Here is a 24780-nt window from a genome sequence, read left to right as displayed (position 1 = left end):
CCTGGTGGCACTGCTGACCAGTACTGGCCTGTGATGAACGGGACCCCAGGCCTTGGGCCGGATGGTCTGGCTTAGAAATCCAGGACCATGGGGGCCCTGTGACCTTGGGCCAGGCCCTGTCCGTTTACCTGTGCTTTTATTTTCTTGTCTGTAGATTGGGGATAATAAGCTTTTGTGATGGGATCCATGGGGGTGAAGTGAGTTAATGTAAGCAAAGCCCGACAGTGAGAGGCCACTGGCACGCAGCATCAGTGTCATAAGGTAGGTAAACGGGAGACTTAAGACTCTGCTGTCACTTAACGATTTGCCTTCTCTGTGCCTTTCTTAGCTGATAACCCTTCTGCCGATGTTTTGAAGTATACATATAAGGATTTCAAAAACGGGGCCTCGAACACGTACGTGACCTACTTCATAAGCACAGAAGAAAAGGGACGTTCTCAGGGCTTGTCTGAGGTCTTGAAATACGAGATCAACGTTGGGAATGAGTCAACCACCCACGGCTATTACAACGGGAAGCTGGAGCCTCTGGGCTCCTACCGGTGAGGCCCTTTGTTCTTGTGTTTGGGGGCCGAGCCTCCTGAATACAGAGCTCTGTGTGCCTGATTGTGGTCCTTGTCATCCACAGGGCGTGTGTTGCTGGCTTCACCAATATTACCTTTAACCTTCAAAGTGATGGACTCATCAACGGAGCTGAGAGCTACGTGACCTTTGGTCCCTATTCAGAGGCGGTTTTCTTGCCCCAGGATCCAGGTAGAGGAAAGACAGGAGTCGCGTCATCAATTCCGGTGTCCACCTCCTTTGTACCCCAGGGGGTGGGAGTGCCTGCCTCTCCCCTCTTAGAAGTGGAGATGTCACTTGTTCACTGGGCCCAGCTCAGCTTTCTCCACTCTGAGGTCCCCGGCAGCCCTTGTCTCTCACTCTCCCTTTTCGAAAAGCCAGCTGCATTTCCAATCTGCATAGATTATTTAGTCCTTTAATCTCAGAGTAGCTGGGCATGCTGTGTGACTTTTGGTGCATAGAATTCTTGGATATTTGCATCAGAAGGAATCATAGAAATTGCCTCATTCAGTCTGTTTTAGAAACAAGGCTGTTAAGACCCCGAGATGGAAAGTCACTTCCCCAGGGTTACACAGCGGCCTAGAGGCCTGAAACTCTGGCCTTGGACTCCTTGTCAAGTGTTGCTATCCATCATCATAGAACTGAGTGGTATGGGAGCTTTGGAACCTAAGGGAAGTACCTCCCCCACCTCCATGCCAGAGACAAATTGTCTTGTCTGTTTTTTCTACTTGGGAGACGTTGGGTATAAAAAAGAATTCCCTAGGAGCAAAATCTGGGGAGTCCCCACTCCTCCCCAGTGAATGAGAGATCCACATCACCTTAGCATGGTGCCGTAAAGTGTTTTTTGCTCATACGGGGTGTTGGGCTCAAAAACCCTGAAGTGGTAGGATAATCAGTGATCTAGCCCAGTTCCCTAGTTGAGGAACTAAGACCTGGAGATGAATTAGGCCTTTCTCACAACTGTCCAGGTAGTGGTGGAATAATGGGGATAAAGAGCCCAGCTCCCAAATGCCTGGACTAGTTTAAGGTCCAAAGATAGGTGACCATGCACATGCACATGCGTGTACTCTGGCACTCTGACCATACCCCCCCGCCCTGTGCTATGAGGCCCCTGGCCGGTTGTCTGCTGGTCAGGGGTCCTGCAGGAACACCTTTCCAAGTGCCTCCCATTTGGACTTTGCCCAGGTGTCATCTGCGGAGCTGTGTTTGGATGTATCTTTGGTGCCCTGGTCATCGTGGCTGTGGGAGGCTTCATCTTCTGGAGGAAGAAAAGGTGACATTGTTTATGTTGATTGTAACACTCTACTCCACAAGGGAGCTTTTTATCGTGGGAAATTTCAAACATTCCAGGATTGGAAGGAGTCACTGGGAGAGTGCCCTTTTCCTTCCCGTCGTCCTCAGGGGTCCCCACCTGCCAGTCTGGCTTCACTTTTGCCCCAGCCGGGGCACTTTCAGCCCGAGCTGGCTGCTGCATCGGGCTGTTGGTGAACCCCGCGGCGTAGGATGCTGTGCTCCCTCCGAGTGTTCTAGTCCACAGGCAGTTCCACGGGGCAGTGGTCAGAGGTTTCCTTTTAGAGTCAGCCAGGTCCCAACCTAGGATCCCCCTCTCACCTGCTGTTGGGAACCTGAGCCTCAGCGGCCTCCTCTGTAGTGTGGGGATAACAAGCGTGCCCAGCTCGGGAGGCTGCAGAGCCTTGGAAGGTGAAGTGCTTTGCACACTGTCTTATCCCTCGAGAGCTGGTATTTGACCTGTGTAAGCACCCTGTGGGTAGTTAAGTAGTGATGGAAAATAGCAGCCCTGTTTTAGGTGCCCCTAGTGTGCTTGGGTTTGTGCTTTCCATGAATTATTTCCTTCCCAAGGATCTGGAGAGGCAGATCTTGTGAGCCCCATTCCATGGACGCAGAGGCGCAGAACAAAACTTGAACGTGGTGTTTGCACTTTGTCGCCTACCCTCCTGCCTGATTGTGGGAAGCCTCTGTCAGTTGGGGTTGATTTGCATCCAGGTGCCTTCAACCAGGGGATTTCCTCCCTGACCCAGGGTTTTTAATGTGACCTGTGTCTGGTTTCTGGTGCTGCCACCTTGCACTGTTGAGATGATGGCAGTGCTCACAGTTCTTAAATTTTGGGAAGGAAAGATCAGTGGCTGGGTGAAACAGCTTTATAGTATTTTTGTTATAAAAATAGAGTAGGCCTAATCTGTGGTGGCTCATGCCTATAATCTCAGCGACTCAGGAGGCTGAGAGAGGAGGACCACAAGTTTGAGACCAGCCCCAGCAACTTAGTGTGACTCAGTTTCAAAAAATGACTTGGAGCTGTAGCCTAGTAGTAGAGTTTAATCTCCAGTACTGAAAAATAAAATGAATGCAAGGAAAAAAAAAAACCAGAAAAAAAGAGAAAAAAAAAAAGGAATCCATAATTGTAGAAACACACAAGACTGCTCTTAACTTTTTTTTTTTTCTTACCATTTTGATGTGCTTACAAAGCTCACACATGGGTGGAGTCATATCCTACATGTTAGTGTCTAGCCTGCCACATCCACTTAAGACAGAGTGGACAGCTTCACTTCATCATTATTTCAAGTGGCCACGGAATATTTAACTGTGTGGATGTGCCATCTATTTAACTGATTTATTGGATGTTTCTAATTTTTGGCCACAGTTACATATCCTTGGGCACACTCATTATTATTTCTTTAGTTTAAATTCCAAACTGGGCAATTATTGGGTTAGTGTGTATGCATGTCTTCAATTTTGGTACATGTCTGCCAAATTGCCTTTCAGAAAGTATATTTTAATCACCAGAATGGAGTTGAACTGGCAATGGGGAAGAATGCGGGTTCCCACCAGCATGGCAGCTCTGGGTCTGATGTGATTTTCTGGTTTATTGAGATAACTTACCAGACAGGTCTTCACACAAATGGAGTATGAACAAGTCTTGATTTTCAGTAAAGAAATGCCACTGATATGTATTTTCAAGGAAATTCCTGACAGTTTCTTGAGTAAGATTTCCTCCTACTTTCCCAGAATATAAAAGAGAATAACTTTCCAGATTTGTAACCAGCTTTTGCTGCTTGGGCTGTTGAGTTTGGTATTAGTGAGCAGGATTTAGTGCCTGATATGAACCCAGGCCCAGGGACAAGGCTTTAGTGCAGGTGTGAAAGGGGGAAATGCAGAATGAGCCTATTTTGTCTAATGGATCTCTTTTTCTTTCTAAACAGGAAAGATGCAAAGAACAATGAAATGTCCTTTTCTCAAATTAAGTAAGTTTCTATAGTTATCAGCTTTACTTTAGGACACCCAATCCCCCAATCTGTTCAGTGACAAAAGAATTCCTGATGGAACTTGCTGTCATTTTTCCTGATTGACAGAGTTGGCTATGATCATCTGCAAGTTCTTGCTAGCTGTTTTCTACAAGAAATCTGAAGCTAGCATCTTGCTTTGTTCTATTGTTTTATCAGTAAACACGTACTTTGTGATTTGCTTTTTTAAAAAACTAAGTGAATCATTAGATTTAAGGGGAGAGAAGAACTCATGTAAAGTCACAGATATGATCAGTTATAGAAGAGCGTTTGATTCCCTGATTCTCAGTTCAGTGTTTTATGAATAATATTATTCTAATCTCCAACCCTCATCCTACCCTTCCCCAAACAAATTATGTTCTGTGTTTTGTTCTTTTGAGATGATTTTTACTTTCCAGATGAGCAAGTCTTTCTAATTGCTTACTTTTTTTCTTTCCCCTTCTGTGATGAAGACCTAAAAAGTGAGTAACACCTTTTTTTAATGACTTACATTTTTCTACTTTTAGTATGAACTTCTGCAAATGTAAACACAATGCTAATAATTTGTTTTTTGGTGTTCTTAGGTCCAAGTTAATCAGAGTGGAGAATTTTGAGGCTTACTTTAAGAAACAGCAAGCCGACTCCAACTGTGGCTTTGCAGAGGAATATGAGGTCCGTGGTTGAAAATGTTGTGTTTTCCATTGCTTTGTGTTTTCTGCTGAGTGTCTGGACCTATCTTTGTGTTAAGGTGATGCTTTGTGTGAGAGGTGACTATGTCAGAGGGCTGAAACTTGTGCCTGTACCCTGGAGATCCCATGGTTGACCCTGAGAGCTCAGATGGACTGACTGTCACTTCTGGTAGATTATGTGTTTAATCTTGATATTTGGGGATTACGCGGAGGGGTAGAGAAACTAGGAATTCAAGTTAGAGGACTATTGAATAGAATAACTAGCACACTGTAGGAGCTGGCAAGAAAACCAGATGGGGCTTTGAGAGGTCTCCAAGTTTGACTTGGAGTTTTATGTGCAGTTTCACTGCCCTTGTCTGACTTCCATCCCTGCCTTTGCCCCCCAAACCAGCCCTGGAACTGCCCTGCTCAGAGGATCCCTGCACACTGGTCCTCCACATTTACACCCCTGAGACCCTGCTCACCACCTGGCACAGCTCACACACTCCCTTCTCCATGTCCCTTCCTCAGATCCCATTGGGGGAACATGAAGTCTCTGTCTGTCCTTGCAGTTCTCTGTCCTTTGCAGCGTCTGTCCTCAGACTGCCTTGTTCCACCTGTGGCACGTTGCTGTTTTCCACCTTCGGTGTTTGTTCGATTCTGTCTTGTCATGTTGGCGATTTCTGTCTACACCTCTCCTCTAGGTTGCAAGCCCTGAAAGGCAGGAATTGACTCCCCTTTTTTTTCTTCTTTTAGCTGTGTGTTGGTTTTCTGGACCTAAAGCCCACAGAAATGTATTTATGTAAACAAACGTATGCTCTACCACGGAGTCAAGCCCCCAGCCCTTTTTATTTTTTGAGCCAGAGTCTTGCTAAGTTGCTGAGGCTGGCCTCAAACTTGCAGTCCTCCTGCTTCAGCATCCTGTGTCACTGGGATTAGGCACAACTCAGCCTCTAGGGGAAGGTCCTTGCTTCCCACCTGCAGCTTCTGGTGGCCCCGGTTCTTCCTTGGTTTTGTGGTAGTGTCACTCTGATCTCTACCTTCATCTTCTTGTGGCATCTCCTTTCTATGTGTGAGTCTCTCTTTGCCTCTTTTCCACTTACATCAACACACCCATATGAGATTAAGGACCACCCTGCTCTAGCGTGACCTCATTTTAATTTGATGACATCAACAATTATGGGGTTTTCCAGTTAGATCATTGATACTGGAAGTTGGACACAGATAAATTATCACCTCTGCATTCCCCGCTTGGTCCTGCCACACTCTGTGCTCAGTGTAATCATATGTGAAAACTGAATAAATAATCAACTCATTCATTTTGTTTTCAGGATCTGAAGCTTGTTGGAATCAGTCTACCTAAATATGCGGCTGAGCTGGCAGAGAACAGAGGAAAGAATCGCTATAATAACGTTCTGCCCTGTAAGAGACTTCGCCCACACTCCCTTCCCTTCTTTCTTGCTGGCCGGCACCTCTCAAACGGGGTCGGGGCATAGTGCTCTAACTAATAGCCACATTCCAGAACTATTCAGTGGTCACCTATTGTATGTTAAATGCTACTCTCAGGGACATCTCATTTAATTGAGTCCTCACGATCACACTGTGAATTGGGTAGCAGAATAAACTGAATGCATAGAACTACTATGAGTAGATGCGGAAAATGCAGCACCTAGTGTAGGTGATTTGTTCAAGGTCACACAGGCAGGAAGGGCAAAACCAGGCTCTGGACCAGCCTGCAAGCCTGGTTCAAGGAAAACCAGAGTTTGTGCTCTCAACCCCGCTGTCTGTCTTTCAGCCCCTTTAATTCAGTTTGTAGAGTTCAGGGTGAAGGTGGGCAGATGCATAACAGGCCGGTGGCACTTGCCGCTCGTCCAGACACTCCTTTGATTGGCTACGCACATTCCACAGCTAAATATGAGTTATGTGTGGGTTCCTTCCTATTTTTAAGAATTACCCATGTTTGCCACACAACCAACAGGGAAAAATAGCAAGTTGAGTTTAAAAGGAGAATCATTTATTACACCAACTGTTAGATGAAAGTGGGTTGTGGTCTCTCTTTGGGGATGGGAGTTAGTTAGGGCCCAGAAGGAAGTGCAGGTGGATTGCAGCCATATTCTGATTTAGCAGAAACTGACAGACTTGTGGGTAATTTGTACATCAGGCTATTTAGAGACATTGTCTTTTCAATTTGAAGTCATGTTTTCTCTTTCCTGGACTAAAACATTAATTTCTCAGTTTAGTCTCAGCATTTTTCTCTAGCTCTTGGGTTCTTTTTTCTTCATTTCCTCCCCTTACACTTGACAAGGAGTATTGACTCCATTTCTGAGAAAAATCTTTTTAGTCTGGGTTGGGGGAGCTGCCCTAGCACTGCTTCTGAGGCCACCTCAGATCATCAGCCTGCTCTTGTGAACATCTGTGCAGAGTTTCGGATCTGGAGCGAGGGCTGGGAATTTGGTGTCTGGGTATGGTTTCTGTTGGAAGACTTTTGATTGAGACTCACACTGGTCACTGGGTATAGCACTGCTGTGTTATTTTGTCCCAGAGAAGGTGAGGTGGGTGTGGGCAGAGACAGGGCAGCCCCGGTGGTACCACTCAAGGCCTGTCCTGACTCTTGGAGTTCTAAGGTTATTTCACTGCTGGGGAATCAGGCAAATTTGTGTGTCATGCTTTTGAAAATGATAGTCATAGTTAGAAAACGTGAGTACTTTGACACTTCTATGCATAGTAGTCTTATACATTCAGTTTATTCGTGAACTTAGTATTTTTTATAACAACCTTTTTATATAAGGATAGAGGCAGGGTGGAAGAGGTTTACCTGGGCGTGTACCCTGTCGTGGTAGAACAGGCATTAACTTTGCATTGTTTGCTGCTCACCAGATACAAAGACTCCCATGAGTCACTTCAACTCATAAGCCCCAGTTTCCTCATCTGTAAAACAGGGTAAAAGCTTGTGGGGTGCTTTTGAGGAATGAAAAAAATTGCCCAGTACAATTTCTACTCTGCTCATGGCAGACACCTGCAGCCTCTTGCTTTGTCTGAGCAGGGAGACTGGTGTGGTTAGGAGCTGGGGCCTTGGTGTCTGACTGCCTGGGTTCTAACCCTGTCTGTGCCATTTATGAGCCCGACTTGGGCGACCCTGTAACTCCTCCATGCCGCAGTCACATAGGATGACCGTGAGATTAAATGAGCTGGTGTAGAGGATCCTAAGCTGCTCCTCTTCCAAGAGACACGGCCCGGATCTTGCACTTCTGTTCTCTTTCATGTCTGCAACTTCTCTAAAACGCTGGCTTCTAACGTTGGACCTTGATTTCTCCTTTTATGGTTACAGATGATATTTCTCGAGTCAAACTTTCAGCCCAGACCCATTCCACTGATGACTACGTTAATGCCAACTACATGCCAGTAAGTCGGCAGATGGCTCATAGTCCTGGGTTGTTACGACAGAAATATCAGAGTGTTCCTTTCTGTTTTCTTGGACACTGAGTATGTGTTTCCTGTCTTTAGGGCTACCATTCCAAAAGAGAGTTTATTGCCACACAAGGACCTTTACCCAACACTTTGAAGGATTTTTGGCGCATGGTTTGGGAGAAAAATGTCTATGCCATTGTGATGTTGACCAAATGTGTTGAACAGGGAAGGGTAAGTCTTTAAAAATTTAAAAATCAAATGAAATTAATTAATGTTTTTTTTTTATATTGTGGTGCAACTATGTCTTTAAAAAAAACCTTCCTCCTAAATATTACTATCTTTATTCTTAGAACTTTATTTTTCCTTTTATTCCTTAAAAAGTTTTTTCTCTTTTAAGCTTTTATTCATTTTTATTAGTGTTTTAATTATGCAGAATAATGGATTTGATTGTGGCATATTTGTACATGCAGATAACATTTTGATTATGTTCACTTTCCCATTAGCCTCTCTTCTTCCTCCTCCAGATTCCCTTCCTCTCCTCTAAAAGTCTCTCTGTTGATTTTCATGTCATATTTTTTTTTTAATCTTGAAAAACATCTGATTTTTCATTATGTTCATTTGTGTACAAATAGCAACATCTTCAATTCATTAAGTCACTGCTGCTGGAGTTAGTAAATAGCAAGAGTTGGGTTAGTGCTGTGGAAAATCTCCAGTGAGACTGTTTCAGTTAATTTTTTTTATCACTGTGACCCAAAGACCTGACAAGAACAACTTAGAGGAGAAAACATGTATCTTGGCTCATAGTTTCTTAGGTTCAGTCCATGGGCAGCTGACTCCACAGCTGTGGGCCTGAAGTGAGGCAGATCATCATGGCGCACGGGCGCAGCAGAGGGAAGCTGCTCAGAACGTGACAACCAGAAAGCTGAGAGAGAGCTCTGCTTATCAGGGACTAAAACATAAATCCCTATAAAGGCACATCCTGGTGACTTACTTCCTCCAGCCACACCTGACCTGCCCAAATTATTGCCCACTTAATCCATATCAGTGGATTAATCCACTGATTAGCTCACACCTCATAATCTAATCATTTCACCTCTGAGAATTCTGAGAATTCTGGCTGGTGGACACTGCATATCTAAACTATAACAGAGATGCGTAGCTCTGCCCGTTATCAGCTGTGTGCACGTGAGCAAGCCCACCCTGTCAGTAAGTAGCAGGCTTCTTTATCTCTCAGCTTGGAGGTTTCACCAATTCGGTGATTTTCACACTTAGATTTTTATCAGTGAGGCCCCTTCTTGAAGTAAAATCTCAGCGTTATCCCCAGATAAGTCTCAGCAGCAGCTCTTCCTGGTGTCCTGGAATCCTCCTATTGTTTCCATCAATGGTAAGATTTCTTCTGGTAATAAGACTCTGTGTTTCCCTAAATGGATATAAAGAAGATAGAAAAACGTGCTGAATTCAAAACTTTGGTGCCTGATGTTACTCCGTGAATTTTTGCTGTTGTTGCTGGGAATTGACCCCAGGATTTTGTACATGCTAAGCATGAGCCATACCACTGTGCTGCATTCTTGATTTTTAAAAAAAATGTAGATTTTACTTCTTGAGGAATAGAATGGATTCCTTAAGCTAGTGGTTCTCACACTGGATGTCCTTCAGAATCACCTGGAAGGTGGTTCTACCCCCAGTTTCTCATTGAGAACAGCATTTCTGGCAGTGGCCAGGTGATACAGATGCTGAAGTCCACGGTACATACTAAGTTGGTACCATCCTAGGTGATAGTGGGAACTCATCAGCTGTCATTTAAAAAAAAAATGTTCTTTTAAAAAAAGTTTTGGATGGTTGCTCACTTTTCTTTTTTTCTGGTTATTTTTGAAAGTAAAATTTCTATCAATGTGTATAAGTGCACACACACTATTATTTCATAATAGACATTATACTGAGGCTTTTTAAACCTCTTCTTTTTATCTTATGAGTGTATCTTAGGAATGTGGCTAAATTATTAAGTAGTTCTTTAAAACATAAAGTTACCAGATGTTTATCCAGCTTCAAGTGTGGGTAAGCTCCTGTGCTAGTGGAGGTCATGGAGCAGGGGGGATCACAAGGGTCGGCAGGTGATGGTGCTCGGCGTCCGGTTGCCTGTGATACGCAGGGCTGGGTTCTGCATTCCTTCTTGCATCAGGACAATAGGCTCTTAAGGGCATGAAAGAGCCGTCATTTTATGAATGCAGATAAACTTTATAGTACTGATGATCCCAGGACCTTGTCCGTGGCATATTATCATAACTGTTAGACAAGTGGAAATGAATAGTTAAATGTGTGGAGAACATGAAGATGAATTTAGATGGGCCATTCATCTTAGGTCAGGGTAGAAGTGGGTGTTACTGACTGGGTCAAAGGGAAAGGAAGCCAATGCATTTTCTGCATTAGAATTGCATTTTTTTTTGACATCAGAGATTAAACCCAGGGGTGCCACATGGGCCACATCCCCCTTTTAAACAATTTTTTATTTTATTATTTTTTAAAATTTTGAGACAGGGTCTCACTAAGTTGTTTACAGCCTAAGTTGCTGCCATATTTATTATGGTTTTCCTAGATCAACCCTGGGAGATATTATCATTACTTTATAGAGGGAGAAACTGAGGCTCAGAGAACCTTATAACTTGCTCACAAAGTAGCAACAGAATCCAGCTGATAAGAGGCTGAGCTGGGAATCAAATCTGTATTAGAATGTGTCCCAGTCTTGAGTTCTTTCTTAAAGCGTGGTACAGACAACAGGATCTTTAAAAAAAAAAAAAAAACAAGCAGAGATTCCCCAGCCAGAGGCATATCTCTGGAGGGGAAACCCAGGCATTTGTTTTTAAAACAAAACGAACCTCTCTGATAAGTCAGATAATCAGTCAAGTTTGAAGCTACTAGCAAGTGAACACACCTTGGGAAGCTGTGTATTTGTGCGCTGGTGTGTAAGGTATTTGCCAAATGGGGATTCAGCTATTCTTGAAGAGCAGTTATTTCCTAGTTTTGATTTCTGTTTACATTTGCTCACCAACTTTATCAGAATCGAAGATCTCAGTGTGATTCAACTTGATCCCCTTTACTGCTGTGTGTATTTGGACTGCAAATGGGGTGTATCTACAAGTGCTGGGAATAGTTCTCATTTCTTTGGGCTGCTTGGGGTTATGGGCCAACCTGAGTTTAGGGCAGTGATCTGTTGTGGAGTGACTCCTCAAAAGGCCAAAAGGAACCGGATGGGGATTGTGTCCCAATGTCAAGAGTTAGCAGGTGTTTGGCTCTAAATCAGAAATGCAGAAATGATGGGACCCAGTGGTGCACACCTGTAATCTCAGCTGTCTGGGAGGCTGAGGCAGGGGGAGCACAAGTTCTAGGTCAGTCTGGGAAATTTAGCAAGCTACTATCTCAAAATTAAAATTATAAAGGGCCAGGAATGTAGCTCAGTGGTAAAACTGGGGGTGGCAGGGGAGAGAAAATGATGACCCAGTGTTGGCAGATCTGATTTTTACAAAGTCTGAAAGCTCCCATTTTAAAGGAGTTGACAAGAATTATAAATTAAAAGCCAGAAAGGGTCAGCCCAGAGCCCTGCTAAGGGACCAGTTCTGTCCCGCATGCCAGTTTCTGTTACCTGGTTTTCCTTGTGAGGCTTTAGTGATAGTAGTTGATGTGATCTGAGTCTTTTCATGAAAAGTGCAATTTTGCAATTTTATTTCAGACAAAATGTGAGGAGTACTGGCCCTCCAAGCAGGCCCAGGACTATGGGGACATAACTGTGGCAATGACATCAGAAATTGTTCTTCCGGAATGGACCATCAGAGATTTCACAGTGAAAAATGTAAGTAAGAGGTGAAAATAGATAGATCTTAAAAAGCTAGCAGTTTCTGATTTTGGGGTGTACGTTTAGATTGATGTTGACTGTTAGGTTATTTTTTTTTTTTTTAAATCAGGAAAACGATTTTAGCTTTCTTTCTTTTTTCTTTATTTTGCAGAATAAAGGTATTCTTATGTAAATACACTCAAAGGCAACTCCTTGTGTTTATTTTCTCGAGAGAAATTTCATAAATTTTTCCTGAATAAAATGAGTCTTAAGAGCACGGCCCTGCATCAGTAGTTCTTTCCTCCCTCCTCCAGGTGATTTGTTCAGGGAATTTTTGTCACACACTGAAGCCTTTTGGATTATTTGGTTGGGAATATGTCATGAGGGGTGCCAATTGCTGTTAGGAGTGGTTTATACCTTTATTTTATTTATTTGTTTTTATGTGGTGCTGAGGATCAAATCTAGTGCCTCACGAGATGTGCTGGGCAAGTGCTCTACCACTGAGCCACAAGCCCAGCCCAGGAGTGGTTTATAAGGGTTATATTAATAGGATTTCAGGGCCTCTCTATGCACATTGCATCTTTTCCCCCAAAAGTTACAAACACAAATCCAATTAAATTGTGCAAGTGTTCTAGGACATCAAGTCTATATGTTCTTATTTTTATTTTTTAAACAGTGTTTGAAATAGAGGCCATGCCATGAAATGACACTGATACCTCCTGACGGCTGTCTAGATGGATTTAACTATTTGCATTTTATTCTTTTATCTTCTGGTTCCAAGTTTAAGTCTCTCCCCTAAAGAAATAGTAGGAAATATAGGAATAGGCTTTGTTAGTCATAAAGATGAGTCTGAGCATTATTTATAATGGATGAAAGATGGAAACTGTGCACATGCCCAGCCTTTGGAGAAAGGCGAAACTCTGACTTATCTAACTATAGTGTTACTCACTTATTTGAAATGATGCATATACATAGTATGTATACAGCTAGCCCTCTGATACCCAGGCTCTAGATCCATGGATTTGACCAACCTACCATCAAAAAATGTTTAGGAAAAAAAGTTGTATCTGCACCGAGTGCATAGACTTCTTTTTCCAGTCATTACTCCTTAAACAATACAGTGTAACAACCATTTACATAGTATTTATATCTTCTACATGGTCTGTTGTTGAAACTTTGTGCATGACCGTGTTCAGGAGGATGTGTGTAGGTCATGTGCAAATACTATGTCATTTTATACTATGTCGTTTTATTTAAGGGACTTGAGCATCCATGGATTTTCATATCTGTGGGGGTCCTGGAACCCCCAAGGTTGCTGAGGGATGACTGTCATCATGAGATGTTAGAACATAATGTGACTGAGACACTTGAGGAGATGAAATCTTATGAGTGTTATGAAAAGTGTGTGGAAGAAAAGCCGGGCAGCAGATCCAGGGGTGCCGACTCTTTTGGGAATTGGGGTGTTAAATTCTAGTTGACAAGGATTATCCTTGAAGGTTCTATAAGTCAGAGGTAAAGCACAGGATAATAAATATTAATTCTTTACTTATTGCTATGTCTCAAAGATTCTAGGCTCAATTAATATTTTACTTCCTCCTTTGTTGTCAAAGCTGTTACCAGGCACTGGCTGGGCTGCCTAAACAATTAGGTTTATAGTTGAAAAACCTTGCTTACTTCAGTATGCTTTGCCCATTTAAACTGAGTGGCTTATCTCTGGTTGCTTTTCCTGCTTGGAGTTTGCCTTTGTGGAGGGGAACTGTGGGTCAAATTGCCCACATCATATAAAAAAGATTGTTATGGCTGTCATTATTGTTTCATTAATTAAACTCCAGATTAATTTAGATTTCACTTTTTTTTCCACTAAAGCTTTCTCTTATATTAGAATCCAATCCAGGTTACCAGATGACATTTAGTAAAATATTATTCTTTTAATTTTATAAAATGCACGAATACATTTTCCTTTAAAAAAATGAGAGCATTAATACAGCTAAGAGTTTTCCTTTTACCACCACCCCTAACCTGAGCCCCTCTGCAGAAATAATAGTGAGAACTATTTCCTTCCTTGATTTCTTTTTCTCTCCCTCTCTCTCCTCCTACTTTGCCTAGCTAGCCCCTTTCCTTGGATGAGGACTTTTGGTGAAACTTGGGGATGTTAAGTTTGTTTGTGATGAGGCTTCACCTCACTTTGCCCTTTCTTCCAACTGTTTTTAAAATTTTGATTAATGTGAAATCATTGATTTTTATAATAAATACATAGTAAAACGTTAGCCTCAAAGGATAGCATTGTTAAAAGAGACGGAGATGCCTGCGGTCCAGCTGTGGGTCCACTTGGTGAGGCCAAGGCTCAGTCATGGGCTGTAGCTGGGTCAGTTCTGATACTTAAAAGTACATGTTTGGTCAGAGGTAGGAAATCAGTAGGTTTAATAACTAGTTTGTTGGAACAGGACCCAGTTTCTACTGTCTATTAGATGTTGAAATAGATTTTGGCAGTGGGCAGGGTGGGCAGGAACCTTTCTCAAAACCCTGCAATTGTAAATATTTGCTTGGTGCTTGCTAATTGCCTGCCATTCTCTTAGAGTCTCTGGAGGACCTTGATGAATTATGAGGTATGGATCCTCATGGTTTTATTTGGGTAAACTACTTTTGGTTTTGTGGTCAGCGACGTCCCCAGGTGGGCTTAGGAATGGGGTTTGTGAATCTCTCAGGAGGTGCAGGTTCAAAGATGTGAGTCCACTGTTGGCCAGCAACTGGAAAGGGAAGAAGAGATCAGAACAGGAGGAGGAGAAGATGTCTCAGCTGGCTCTGGGGTGAATGTCGGGGAAGCCATTCACTTTCCTCTGACTCTCCCTTTCCTCTTGCGCATGTTATGAGGATTTGATAAAGGATGTGGAAGATCCACAGCAGGCGTTGGTACTATGTGAAGTTCTTCTCTGGTTGTGCCCACTCCTGCTGCAGTGCCTGTTGTCTGTCCCAGGCATGCAGTGAGCAAGCTCTGCTCTCCTTTGTGACATTGTCAAACAACTCTTGTCTCTGAACCTGACCCCTTTGTTGTCTTGTAGATCCAGACCAGTGAGAGTCACCCGCTGCGACAGTTCCATTTCACCTCTTGGCCAGACCATGGCGTACCCGACACCACGGACCTGCTCATCAACTTCCGATACCTTGTTCGTGACTACATGAAGCAGAGTCCTCCTGAGTCACCCATTCTGGTGCATTGCAGGTATGCAGATGGCACTAAATGTGTGACAATTCCACATGCGATTTATGAGCAGTTCACAGAAACAGCATAAAGGATTGCAATAGTCATTTACAAATTCAAGAAAGATCTGAATCTATTCCCTAAGCTCCAAGGTGCTTGAATAGTGGTTGGCCAACTGTAGCCAGTGGACCAATGGTGATCAGCCACCTGTTTTACAAATAAAATGTCACTGGAACACAGCCAGCCCATTTGTTCACATATCTTATAGTTGCCTTCATGCTACAGTGCTATTACGGCCTGCAAAGCTGAACGTATTTGCTATTTGGCCCTTGCAGAAAGAGTGTGCCCACTCCTACTCTAGAACAATAAGAAGTGAACTTTAAAGCTAAAGGAATTAATTTGGGGCTGAAGAAAGGAGGAGGGGCTTTGTTGCTCTGTGGGGAAATAAATAGGTGAAAGGTCCTCTCCTAGGTTAGGGTGGCCACTAGAGTGGGATGAGTGGAGACTCTGTGACAAGGTGTTTTATTTAAGACATTTAACTCAAAAGTGAGTTTGGGACTTAGGCCTTAGGCTCGAGCTAGTGCAGCCTGACTTGCTGCCATTTCAGTTGAGCCAAGGTTGGCTGATCTTGGCCATCGCTCTCCAACAGTGCTAGTGGAGAAGAGCAAGAAATGAGAACAAATGGGGGCATTTTTGGAAGTCCACAGTTGAGGCAAACCACGGTGATGGGCTTCTGTCCCTTTCTTTCAGTGCTGGGGTTGGAAGGACGGGCACTTTCATTGCTATCGACCGTCTCATCTATCAGATAGAGAACGAGAACACTGTGGACGTGTATGGCATCGTGTATGACCTTCGGATGCACAGGCCTCTCATGGTGCAGACAGAGGTGAGGCCAGGATCCGTGATGGGCACTCTGCCCTGCCCATCTGTTTCTCAAGGTGGCATGGGGTCACATGCTTGCATTAGAATATTTCACCTTTCCAGATCTTCTAGCTCTTGGCTCTGGAGTGACACTGAATTTCGTTGCAAATCCTAAACTGAGTTGGAATTAAATGACCTGATACAAGTGACATAGTGGCACTGATCCCAGTCGTGGAACTACCTGGATAGTGTCAGGATCCTTCACCGTGCTGCCTCTGACTTATCAAATAATCGTTTCACGTCTCCAAACTTTGGTGTCCGGGTTTTAGTAAAACTGATCCTTCCACTCTTTTTTTTTTCTAAGAAGATCTGACATCTTTAAAGTAAGCTGACCAAACAGATGTCTTAAACAGGAAAGCTAGGAAATAGCATGATTCTGCTTAAGCATTAATGCAGCACTTAGTCCCCACCCATCCTCGTAGCCATTAAAGAACATTAGTTGTCAAGAGATACAGAGGTGACGGCCAGTGGAAAAAATGAACGTTGACTGTGTACCATGGGAACGTGTGCAGGACTGTTAGATTTGTTTTCCCCGAAATGTTCCCAATCAACAGTGTTTTCAAGGCATGTTCTGGTCACAGTACAGTGGGGACTAGCCTTCCTCTAAGGGATGGATGTGCCTTGACCAAGATGAGAGCAGAATATTAATTTTGTATCCGGCTGTTGCCCTGTACCAATTTAGAATCCTCTGAATATGCACTGTGTTTTTGAGTCTAGCAGGGAATGTTCTGGAGGCCCAGGTACATTGTGTGCTTCAAGGTGAACTGTGCCGTTGAATGAAAAGAGGAACATTTATCTCCTGTATTTGAGTTTCATTTTTCTACTATAATTGTATAGAGTCATCTCTCAGTCTCTGTGTTCTTTTAAGAAATACAGAAGTTGTGCCTGTGGATTTTTTTCTTTTTTTTTTTTATGTTCTGAAAATAGTACTTAGTCATTAAAAAATTTAGCAATAGAGGACTTTGTAGAGTATATTTTTCCTTTTTCCCTTTTCTTCCCCAAGCCTGCTTCCTGGAGGCTGTCAATGGGTCTAGTTTGGAATATGTCTTTTATAGGCCACTTCATGTTCCTCAGTATACATATAGCCTCACTCACTCACTCAAATGGAGTAGAGTACTTTGAAAAAAATGGATCCTGTTTTCTACATAAAGCTTCCTCATTTTTTTTTCCTTACAGGATTATGGTTATCTTTCTGCGTTGGCATACACCTCTTTTTATTTTTTATTTTTGGTACTGGGGATTGAATCCAGAGGTGCTTAACCATTGAGTTACACCCCTAGCCCCTTTTAATTTTTTGAGACAGGGTCTTTAAGTTGCTTAGGGCCTCTCCAAGTTACCAAGGCTGGCCTCGAATTTTTGATCCTCCTGCCTTAGCCTCACAAGCCACTGGCATTATAAGCATGTGCTACAGTGCCTGGCCTCCTCTTCCTCCTCCTCCTCCTCCTCCTCCTCCTCCTCCTCCTCCTCCTCCTCCTCCTCTTCTGATATATTTTTAGTTGTAGATAAGCACAATACTTTTATTTATTTATTTATTTATTTTCGTGTGAGAAAGAACCAGTGCATCACACATGCTAGGCAAGCGCTCTACCACTGAGCCACAACCTAGTCCTCTCTCTCTCTCTCTCTCTCTCTCTCTCTCTCTCTCTCTCTCTCTCTCTCTCTTTTATTTTTCCCCCATGGCTACCTGCAGATCCTGATGTGGTTCTCACTGCTTTTCATCTGATCACTCCTTTATCCCATCTTCTATCTTGAGAATTATGATTTACTTCTGCTGCGCAGCTTCCCGAGCCCAGGAAATCTTGCTGGGCTTGTTATTTTTTTGGACACCTGTGCATTATCTCCTCCACATCCTCCCCTTCCCCAGGATTCCGATATGTGTCCATGGGGAGGGCAGGGGGGGATGTGCCTCTCTGGTTGAGAATCACTGATGCAGAAATCTTGTTGTCAGGGGTTTCAGATTTTACCAGAATGTTGTGAACCTCTTAAAACCTGCTTGCTGCTTGCCATCGGGTGGGGTGGAGTTTGGGTGGTTGGTGACAGGGATGATGTACTGGAAAGTAGTTTGGGTGCTAATCTTGGGACCTGTGCTCATTGGCTCTCTCCTTTTCTCTCTCAGGACCAGTACGTTTTCCTCAATCAGTGTGTTTTGGATATTATCAGATCCCAGAAAGACTCCAAAGTCAATCTCATCTACCAGAATATGACTGCAATGACAATCTATGAAAACCTCGAGCCAGTGAGCATGTTTGGAAAAACAAATGGCTACATCGCCTAATTCCAAAGCAGATCCTTTTTGAAGTTAACCAGACCGACGCACCCACAGCAGAGGAAAAACGCCCCGATGTTGACATGTCTTCATACGTCTCTTATCTCAATTCTGTGTTCTGTTCTGTTAGAACTACTCTGGAGGGTGTGAAGCTGCGCATGTCAAACGTGGCAGATGAGAAGCTGGGGCTTTCAGGGGCTGTGGATGGGGGTGAGCAAATCAACTGCATTCCTGTTACCAATGGGATGAGTTCACTTTTTTATTTTCTTTGAGAATTGTGGAAAATCAGGAAAAGTGAGCTATGATTTTTTTTTCTTTTTCAAAACAGGTTTCTTTTTCTTTCTTTTCTTTCTTTCTTTCTTTCTTTCTTTTTTTTTTTTTAAGAGACTATTTTATATGATTCACATGCTAAAGCCAGGATTGTGTTGGGTTGAATATATTTTAAGTATCAGAGGTCTATTTTTACCTACTGTATCTTGGAATCTAGCTGATGGAAAATACATAATTGTGGGTGATAATTGTGTAGGGAGGGGGATGCGGTGCCTCTTCCGCATAAGTTTTCTATTTGAACATGTGCCTTTTCTGAATTATGCTTCCACAGGCAAAACTCAGTAGATATCTCTATTTTTGTATCGAATCTCATAATTGGAGTATGTGGAATATTTAAACAATAGTTTAGCATCCGAGGTTCGCCTTCTCGCTCACATTCCTGTTCTCACCCAACTCGAGGAGGCCTCTCTTTGCTCCCTCCCTCCCCCGACGTACATCTGTGCTCCATTTCTTTCTTGCTTTTATTTTTTTTTCCCTCCCAGTTTTCTCCAAAGACTTCTGTTGGCAACATTTTCAGCCCATTGGTTGGGTGAGAATGGAAACTAAAATATCACAGTGAGAATTTCTGCGGGTGGGGATGGGAGAAGCAGAGGAATCCTACGGTGACATAAATCCTTTCCTTGTCCCTGTCTCAACCCTTTTCTCATTTCTGTCTTTGGTAAGAAGGATTATTTAAAGGTGCAATATGTGACTTAGTGATTCATGATGCTCTGGGTTTTTAGTAATGTTTTACTCAGGTTGGCATTTTATGTGTGTCGTATGTCTGTGTATGTGTGTGTGTGTGTGTGTGTGTGTGTGTGTGTTTAAAAGTGTGGCAATCTGTGAACACTTCGGTGTGAATTCAGTGTCAGATGAATCCCCCTCCCCCAAAGTCCACTGGCTTTAGTCCCTATCTGCAGTGACACATATCGGTATCTACTGTACATATAAATACTAAACTCTTAAAACAGTCATTCCTATGAATTGAGGTGTACAAAGTCTGATTTGTATCAAAGATGTAATTATTATTTTTAAAACCTCTTTTCACTATACTGCTGCTGTAATTACTTTGATTTTTAATGTAGATTAATTTTTTTTTTTTGGCTTCAGGTGTGTATTCACCAAGAATTTCAGAATTTATGTGGATTTACTTTATGGGTACATCATCTGTAAACTTCTCAAGGCATTAACATGAAAGGATTTGTTTCTTTTATATTGTGGCTCAGGTTATATTTTGAAGAAGTTTCGAGTTTGTTTTCCAATAGGCAATGAAGTATACAAGGTCTTATGAAGGAATCACCGAGTCCTTGGAGTCCTGTGGCCGTGTCCCACAGTAACACATCCTGCTGCACACTCAGGACCAAGTGTCCTGTTGAGAACGGGAGCGGGGACTTCTCTGCCTCCCTGGTCACTGTGGGCCCGAGGGATCCTGCCTCCCGATGCTGCCATGTTCCTCACCTCACTGGCACTTTGAGAAGCGACTGGACATGTTAGTGGGTATTTTAGGGTGATACAGGATGAACCTCAATGTACTGAAAGCCCTCGATGTGGTTCAGAGGTTTCATGCTGTATGTCTTTTGTCCCCCTTTCCCTGTGAGGTACTGAAAGGATTAAAAGGAGAGGTCATGGTGGTGTCATGATTTGGGGAGAGTTTGCTTCTCAAATGGAAATTGCACTTTTTGCTGAACCCTTTGCATTCTTAGGTAGTAAGCAGTCCATTCAGTATCAGGCTTTCAAGCATGAGGTGGACAGGCCAGGTTGGGCCCTCCTAACTCCATGTCACAGAGGGCTGAGGCTCTGTAGGTGGGCACCAGGAAAGCCACACCGTCCCTGGGTTTGGGGCGGAGCTGGTTTTGGGTCTGTTGCTCCGGCACCTTCACACTGATCTGCCCCCGACTCATGCAGGCTGCGGAGAGTCCCAGGCACCATTCAGAGCTCCCAGTCCCAATAGCCACTCTCTGGGCCACACCTTTCCCACTCATGGTGGGGGCCTGAAGTATCAAATCCCACGTAGTTTCTAAGCCCTGCTCTGTCTGCACTGCTGCCACGGAAAAAATCAGAGGAAAGACTTGCCCCTAAAAATGTCCTTTAGAATATCAGAGTCCCTCAAAAGATTAAATCAACATAATTGTAAACATCTTGTGTAAAAATTGCAAAGCACAGAGAAGACCCTCCTTCCCCTGCCTGACATGAGCTTGGGAAATAGTTGGGCAACAGCCCCAGCAAGCCACTCTCCAACGTCACCCCGATCCTAGGAGGAAGGCTTGAGATGGAGAGGTCTGGAATTCCAAATGGGTAGGTCACACGAAGGTCATGATGATGCTCTGCAGCCTGGGAAGGACTGGGGACCAGGCCACTGGGGGTGGCCAGTGTATTTATAGCACTGTCATTGGAAAGGGAAGATGAATGTGTAAATAGTAGGGACAGGCTGGGGGCGGGTCTGATGTAAGACCACAGTGCCCTGAGCTTCTGTCCCAAGCCCTCCCAGGAACAATGAACTAGAATTTGGAGAGTCCATTGGGACCGTGGGGATGGTTTGTGCTCCCTGCACAGTATTTGACAGTTGCACATAGAAAAGCAGCCAGTGTGGATTCGCTGTCCATGAAAGAGCTACAGATTGGTGACCAGCTGGTTTGGGGGGTTTGGGCCATTAATATCTTCTCCCAAGAGCAAAAACATTTTGCCTCCAAAGTTGAATCTAGTAACGACTGGCACCAGTGGGAAGTGACATTTGGTGTCTGTTCCCCATGGCCGCATTGTGACCTCCAACCAGACTTGGACATAATTGACTCCACTGGATTTGTACTTGGCAAAGTCAGAGGCTCTCGGGCGTGGGGGTGGGGTGGGGGTCAACTATGCAGCTGATTCATATTTGTATTTCATGTGGGATGAAAAAGCTTGATTTTTATTTTATTTTATTTTTGAAATGCTTGATTGCGCTTGATGAGCTAAACAAAGTCTTGGTGACTGATGTTGATTTGCCTCAAAAGTCCAAGTTTCTGAGTTTTCAGACTACTGTGTAGCAGTTGTGTGTTTAACATACTGTAGCTTTTTCTCCCTTGGGGGCACATATGAGTAGGACATGTTGATGTGGACTCTAAACTGTAATTTTCTTGTAACTATTTTGGAATGATGCATATTTCTAATGTTTGTTATACTTGTACAGAGTATTGCTGTTGGTTGCTTTTTTTTTTTTTAAGGAAAAAAATGGCCTGAAAAATTTTTTTAAAGACTTACAAATACCAAATATACAAAATGTCAACACATTATGCCTTTGTTTCTTTCTTTTATTTCCCCCTCTCTCTTTACTTCATGTTCACACTATTTACCAAGCAGTTTATTGGCTTATATTTGGCTGGGGTAGGCTTAAAAAAACGAACAACGACATAAAACAAATAAACAACCCCCTCCCGCCAAAAACATGATTCCCTTTGGGATTTTCCACACAGAGTTAGTTTTCTAAGGCTGCCATTACAAATACCACGGACTGCGTAGTTTAAGTAACAAGAATTTATTTTCTCACAATTCTGGAGGCTAAAGGTCAGAGGTCGAGATGTCAGCAGGCCTCTTTCCTTGGCTGGCTTCTCCCTGTGTCCTGACATGGTTGTCCCTCTGTGCACGTCTCTGTTTAATCTCTTTTAAGGACTCCAGTCACACTGGATTAGGGCCCATCTTACCTCATTTTACTTGAATTCCCTCTTTAAAGATCCCATCTCCAAATGCAGTCACCCTCTGAGGTACTGGAGGTTAGGTCTCCAATATATGAATTTTAAGGGGACACAGTTCAGCCCATAACACATGCTGGGTGATTTAGTGAAGACGAGGCTCAGATGACATGGCTGTGGGTTCTCAGAGGTTCAGATGCATGGATCGAAGATGGGCAGGTACCTGCTTGGTGGAGGCATGCAGGCCTTGGGAAAGTCCCCGGGATTTTTATTTATTGACTTTTATTTTGAGACAGAGTCTTGCTAAGTCACCAAGGCTGGCCTTGAACTCATGATCTTCCCAACTCCGCCTCCCAAGTTGCTGGGTTTACAGGCCGGTGCCACCACACCTGGCTCCCAGGATTCTTTTATTTTTTTGCTCTCGGGGGATTTTTACTCATTTGTTGATGGATTTGGGGAATCTCCAAATTGCTGGCATGTTAAGATGCTTCTGTTGTGAGACAGATTCATGCCGCAGTGACTGATAGAGTGCTTGCTGTGGGGCAGGCGCCACAGCTCAGAGACTGAGGGTTCAGCAGAAACGAAACAGACTAGGATCTCTGCCTCTGTGGGGTTTACGTTTTGATAAGAAGGGATGAACAAGAAACACACTTACACCACGTCTTCAGTAGGTCAGAGTGTGAAAATATGGGGAAACGTGGGATTTCACGTCTCCACGTAGCAACTTTCCATTTTCACTCCATAGCTGTTAGGGGAGAGCTCTCTGACCCACACTCCACACCCACCCTGTTCTGGGGGAAGAGAGGAGAGGAGAGAGAGTTTGTGCATGTGGGGAGTCGAGGAATGAGCAGGAGCCCTCCCTTATGGGGGAGATAGCCCAGGAGGAGGGGCCTGGGCCTGTGTGTCGCGGAAGCTAGGGAACCCCAGGCTCAACCTGCCAGAGGCGTTGAGGAGGTGTAAAGGAAGGGGGACCAGGGATGTGGGGGAGGTACAGTGCTATTGAAGGGGAGTCTAAAGATACAGAGTTTTAGCAGCGGGGTAAAAGGGAGAGGTGGAGGGCATGAAAGTGCAGGCTTTGCTGGGGAACAGGAAGGTTTGGGGGGTGGCTGGGAGAGCAGGATCGTGCAGGCAGAGGCCTGGTGCCATGAGGCGGTAGCATGTAATGGAAATAGGTAAGTGATTAAAACGGTCTTGCCTTTAAACCATTGCACAGGTGTGTGTGTGTGTGTGTGTGTGTGTGTGTGTAGGTGGGTAGGTGGGCGTATACACACACACACACACACACACACACACACAGAATTTTACCTTCAGTATTTTTTTCTTTCTTTTTTTTTTGATACTGGTAACTGAACCCAGGGTTGCTTAACCACCAAGCTACCTTCCCAGTCATTTTTGTTTTTTATTTTGAGATAGAATTTTGCTAAGTCGCTGAGGCTGGTCTTGAACTTGGGATCCTTCTGCCTCAGCCTCTCTAGTTCACTGTTTTCTTGTGAGGGGAAGTGCATGGTGGTCACACGAGTGACCATTGCATGAAAGAAAGATAACACCAGACACAGGCAGAAGGTACAGTCCTGTTAATGTGGACACAGGATAGCAGTTTGCAACACTGAGCAGGGCATGCTGTGGCACTTTCAGTGGGAGACACGTTTCCCTGGTCTTAGGTCCCCTCAGACTCTCAGCAGGCGTTGATGGGGGCAGGTCAGGAGTTTGCCCCCCCACCCCCCACTCCCTCCCGCCTCTGTCCCTCTCCTCGTTCTCTCTCCTCCAGCCTTTCTGGGGGCCATGCCTAAATGTTGGCCTGCTTGCTACGTGCAAAATAACTAGACTCCCGAGTCATGGATGCGAAACAGTGGGTGAAATAAGGTCAGTTCCATGCACATTGTCCCTTAGTATGTCCAGGTCCGTCCAAGGACTATTGAACCATTTTTTTCTGATTAGGCATAATTCATTCCAAATATAAGTGTGCTGGTCGAGGGTAGAAAGTATTTTGCTTTTAAGAAGATCCTTCTGGGGGCTGGGGTTGTGGCTCAGTGGTAGAGCGCTCACCTAGCACATGTGGGGTGCTAGGTTCAATCCTCAGTACCACTTAACAAAATGAGATAAAGGTATTGTGTCCAAAGATAACTAAAACAGATCCTTCTGGATATGTGGCGGTACACTGACTGGTGCAAAGTAGGAAGTCCCAAACTTTCCCTTCACCTGGATTCTCCCTCCACCTCAAGGGCTGGAGTGGAAACCACAGACCATTTCTCCTTGTGGTCAGCACTAGGTGGCAGAGGACTGAAGTGTTCCTTGAGTGTTGGGAGTGCAGAAACTGCTGCTTGTCCAGGGTGGTGGAAGTGGTGTGGCATCTTGTTAATTTACATTTACACTCAGACTGCTAAAGGGCAGCTTCCCATGGGTAAGTTTTGGCCCTGATCTCATCTGGCCATCACACCTTCAAGGGGGACATTTCCAGGGACCCACTTTCATGCCTCAGACTCTGCTACTCACTTAAGGATCAGTAGGAAGGAAAAGATGGCGAGTCTTTTGCACATATGAGTGTTGTTAAAGTCTTGATGCTGTTGCATGCGGAGACTTTTGGGATGTTGCCTGGACCACAGTAAACAGTGGCAGCTATTCACTCTTCAACTTAAGTTTCTACTGCAGATCTGTTTTGGGCTGGCAGTGAGTTCTGGGTAT

At 44.0% G+C, this 24780-nt stretch overlaps 1 protein-coding gene across 1 annotated transcript in view; it reads left to right on the top strand.

Annotated features, from left to right (window-relative positions):
* Positions 1–21603, top strand: part of Ptprj (protein tyrosine phosphatase receptor type J) — a 56692-nt gene extending 35089 nt beyond the window's left edge. Inside the window, exons 12-24 of the mRNA XM_077797247.1 lie at positions 329–539; positions 626–750; positions 1744–1831; positions 3777–3818; positions 4310–4318; positions 4421–4508; positions 5836–5926; positions 7833–7906; positions 8009–8143; positions 11637–11756; positions 14798–14958; positions 15688–15823; positions 17975–21603. Coding sequence (XP_077653373.1) covers positions 329–539; positions 626–750; positions 1744–1831; positions 3777–3818; positions 4310–4318; positions 4421–4508; positions 5836–5926; positions 7833–7906; positions 8009–8143; positions 11637–11756; positions 14798–14958; positions 15688–15823; positions 17975–18133 — 1439 coding nt within the window. The 3' untranslated portion in view covers positions 18134–21603. The remainder of the gene's footprint in view (positions 1–328; positions 540–625; positions 751–1743; positions 1832–3776; positions 3819–4309; positions 4319–4420; positions 4509–5835; positions 5927–7832; positions 7907–8008; positions 8144–11636; positions 11757–14797; positions 14959–15687; positions 15824–17974) is intronic.
* Positions 21604–24780: the final 3177 nt, after the last annotated feature.

The sequence above is a fragment of the Urocitellus parryii genome, chromosome 4 (genome assembly GCF_045843805.1).
Source record: "Urocitellus parryii isolate mUroPar1 chromosome 4, mUroPar1.hap1, whole genome shotgun sequence".
Taxonomy (NCBI): Eukaryota; Metazoa; Chordata; class Mammalia; order Rodentia; family Sciuridae; genus Urocitellus; species Urocitellus parryii.
The sequence above is the reverse complement of the archived record's forward strand: the minus strand, read 5'-3'. Positions and strand labels throughout refer to the sequence as shown.